This window comes from Octopus bimaculoides, chromosome 3 (assembly GCF_001194135.2).
Source record: "Octopus bimaculoides isolate UCB-OBI-ISO-001 chromosome 3, ASM119413v2, whole genome shotgun sequence".
Classification (NCBI taxonomy): domain Eukaryota; kingdom Metazoa; phylum Mollusca; class Cephalopoda; order Octopoda; family Octopodidae; genus Octopus; species Octopus bimaculoides.
In genome coordinates this window covers 55,234,895-55,238,942 of record NC_068983.1, presented here as the reverse complement: position 1 = coordinate 55,238,942, position 4,048 = coordinate 55,234,895, and the positions used below count along the sequence as shown (strand labels likewise).

At 35.2% G+C, this 4,048-nt stretch overlaps 1 protein-coding gene across 1 annotated transcript in view; it reads left to right on the top strand.

Moving 5' to 3' along the window:
* LOC106879862 (uncharacterized) overlaps positions 1 to 4,048 on the top strand; it is a 315,144-nt gene that overhangs the window by 186,308 nt on the left and 124,788 nt on the right. Inside the window, exon 3 of the mRNA XM_052966747.1 lies at positions 1,146 to 2,523. Coding sequence (XP_052822707.1) covers positions 1,146 to 2,523 — 1,378 coding nt within the window. The remainder of the gene's footprint in view (positions 1 to 1,145; positions 2,524 to 4,048) is intronic.

Below are 4,048 nucleotides of genomic sequence, written 5' to 3'. Positions count from 1 at the left end.
ATATGGTCAATTACAAAAAAGCTCAGAGAAAAAGAAATAACAAACAAACGTGAGGACGTAGCACAAATAATGTATTAATAAGATGTTCAAAGAAAGAAGAGAGTAGTTGTTTTACGTTTCGGGTATAGCTCTTCTTCGGAATAAGGAAAAACAGGAAAGTCCAAAGGAAGAGAAGGAAGAAGGAGGGAAAAAAATCGCCAACATCCCACGTGCGATCAGGTGTCGGTGATGGCGAGGAGGAGGAAAAAAGAGAGTGGAAGGAGAACTGAAGTACAGTCGAGGGAAAAGAAGTCAGGAGACAGAGTCACAGACAAATTATAATGATAATCCATTTAGTGTTGACTGTTAGACGAAAGAATATTCTAAAACTTAGTGGAGACTAATGATGTTTTTTATATAATTCTCTTGTATTTTCTTAAACTCCAGAGTAGCTAGGGACTGTAGACTAACTAGACAGAATATAAATATTTTACATGTGTGTGCGCATGAGTGTATGTATATGTATGTACACACACAAACATACACACACAAACATACACACACACACAAATAGAAAGAAAGAAAGAAAGAAAGAAAGAAAGAAAGAAAGAAAGGAAGAAAGAGTAATTGAGAAAATAATAGATTCACATCACATATCACAACTCATTATAAACGGTCTCAATGAAAAATTCAAAATAAATTAATTTCGAGGCATGACAATATTTCTCTAAAAGTGAAATAGAATTTTAATGACTTGAGAATATTCAATACATAGCAGAAACGTTTATTTAAATACAGGACATAACTCGTAATGTTTATATATAAAATCTATTCTATATTTCATAATTCTGTCTAAGAAAGAATAAATCATAGCCACAAGATTATACGCAACTCTCTAATTTCCTCAATTACCCAACAGAGTTACACTTGTGTTCTTCGAATCTGCAATCTTATCCCCTTCCTTTGTTTTTCTCGGTTTCTAACTTTATATGACAAACCGACTATATATCTTCCTTTCTTAATCTCTGTCCGTCAACCTATCTCTTATTTCTGTCTACTCTCGCCCTTTGCATTTTTTTATAGCTTGCCTATGAATAATAAAAGAAATGTTCGCTATAATTTTCATGAGTAACACAAACAATTATTTTATTTCTCTTCTGTTGCAGGTAATGTTGGGTCAACTTCCAAAACAAAGTAGCCAAGAAACCGAACCACAGCAGTTGATGCGAGAATTGTACGATACTCTAGAGAGAGAAAATGACCTGAAAGAACAGATGAAGTTTACCGAACTGGAGGCCAAAAACATGCGCAAGAAGCTATCTGATCTTGAAGAAGAAAATGAGAGTCTTACTGTACAGATTAAAAAGCTGATGTCGGCCAAAACTATTTTCACCAAGAAATCTGATGATGCTGGGTCGGCAGCTAAAGAAATTGAATTAAATTTGATGCTCGAAATGAGTGAAAGAGAAAACGCTATAGCTCGGCGTAAAGTGGCCGAATTAGACCACATGAATGACAGCCTCCAGGAAGAGGTAAAATATCTGGAGAAACGTATAGAGGAAAAAGAGCAAGAGATGAGCACAATCCCTGAACCAACCACACCGAATGCTTATTACGAAGACAAAATCAAGGAATTAACTGAACAAACCGATGAGCTTAAATGGAAGCTTATCGAAAAAGACAGAGAGATTGAAAGACTTTCGGCTTTAGTCCAAAATATAAATACGAAACAGAACCGTTTGAAAAAGAGCCGGTCATTGGACAGTGACAACCAAGTCGTAGATCTCAACCGTCAGCTAACTCATGTTCAGCAAGAAGCGAGTATATTAAGGGACAAACTTGTCAAAATCGAATCCGAAAACGAACGCTATATCAAAGAAAATCGTAAGCTTCAATTCCAAGTATCTCATAAAGTACCAGCTGTGACAGCAGACGATGCTGCCTTAGAGAACGTAGAACTGAAGGCCTTAGTAAAGAAGCTGGAGACTGACAATAAAGAACTAAATAGCAAGCTGAGATTGATGTCTGAGGACATGCGTAAAATGAGTAAAGAGAGCTTTAAGCTACCCTTAGCAACCACCCTCGTTGGCACCAAGGGCGATGAAGTGATCAGCCCAGGTAGCAAGCATTCTCTAACAAGTCCAGTCCTCGGAAGTCCGACTGCAACAAGAACAGACAGAATAGGCGATGCAGCTTCTGTAAGTGGTAGCCACGGTATCAGCATCAACATTGGCGGTTGTAATGTCGGGACGCCGACTGAAGGAATAGACAGAGTTCCTGGCATTCCTTCTACAAATAGTAACCAAGATATATTGGCCGCATCACGTGATGCCGACAAGGTGAAGCAGTTGGAGAAGGAGGCTGCAACGCACCGCCTAAAAATGGCGGAACTGGAAGCTAAAAACGCGCGCATGTCAAGAGAGCTAAATCGCATCAACAGCGAAAAGACGGCAGAGGCGGCGTTAGCCACTGAAAACATGTCGGCCGAGGATAGAATACGCCAAGAGTTGATGCAGGAGGTACACGATTTAGAAGATGAACTCGGTAAGTTTTCTTCTTTTTTTTTCTTTATAACAAACGTGTGTGTATTTATTAAATATATTTCTACAAATTTTAAATATTATCTGTTTCTATAAATTTTAAACATTATCAACTAACTTCATAAATTCATTCATTCTAGCATGCATCTGTTCATAGGTATGTATGTATATGTATGTGTGTGTGGTTGCGTATTTATTGCTGTGTATGTATGTGTGATTGTTTCTCATTACTTATTGTCGATAGCATAGCACTTGCTGGTGATACTACTACTACTACTACTGCTGCTGCTGCTGCTACTGCTGCGGCTGCTGCTGCTACTGCTTTGGATGTTGTTGATGTTCTCATTTACTTTTGTTTTTGAGTTATCATCCTCTGTGATCTTATGTAAATATGTTTTATGTACACAGACACACGTGTGTGAGCATACACACATACATAACATATCGAACATATACGCATATATATATATATATACACAAACACACACACACACACACATATATATGTGTGTGTATATATATATATATATATATTTACATGACTCACATATGTGCATATATATATATATATATATATATATATATATATATATATATATATATATATATATATATATATATATATATATATATATACATATAAATATACATACACATCTCGCTCTCTCTCTCGTTCTCTCTTTATATATCTATATGTGTATATATATATATATATATTATATATATATAGTAACATTTTTTATTGTTGTCATGCCGTTACACATTCTCATGAATACACACACACACACATCTAAACTTAACCATTTATCTTTCTCTTTCCCGTTATCTACCTACCTATATATGTGTGTGTGTGTATATATGTATATATATATATATATACATATATACATACATACACGTATAATATGCTTAGAACTATACAATCATTTTATAAGTATATTATATAATATGTATGTGTTGTATGCATGCATGTGTTTAATATATGCGTGTTTGTATGTGTGTTTGTGCGCGGGCGCCCCATTTAATAAGCCATATTAATTACAAGAAAAGAAGTCAGGCGGGAAGAGACGGAGGGGGGTTGCGGGGGTAAGGTAACGAGGTAAAGGTAAAAAGAGCAGCAACAACAACAACAACAACAACAGCAAGAAGGGAAGGAAAGAAATGGATAGGCAGGGCATAAGAAAAAGTATCGGTTGAGAAAATACGACGAAAAAAAAAAAATGTTTAAATAGTAACACAAATCAAGAAAGAAAGAAAGAAGGAAAGGAAGAAAGAAGGAAAGAAAGAGAAGAAGCATATACGTGAGAGAATGAGAAAAATAGCAGAGCTGGAGACGAAGAATGAGAGACTGGAAGAAAGTTGGCAGAAGAACATTCGAAAGAAAACTAAGAATAGAAGCTCCATGGCTTTTATTCATTTATCATCATCATCATCATCATCATTATTATTATTATTATTATTATTATTATTATTATTATTACTATTATTATTGTTATTATTATTATTATTGTTATTATTACTGGTAATCG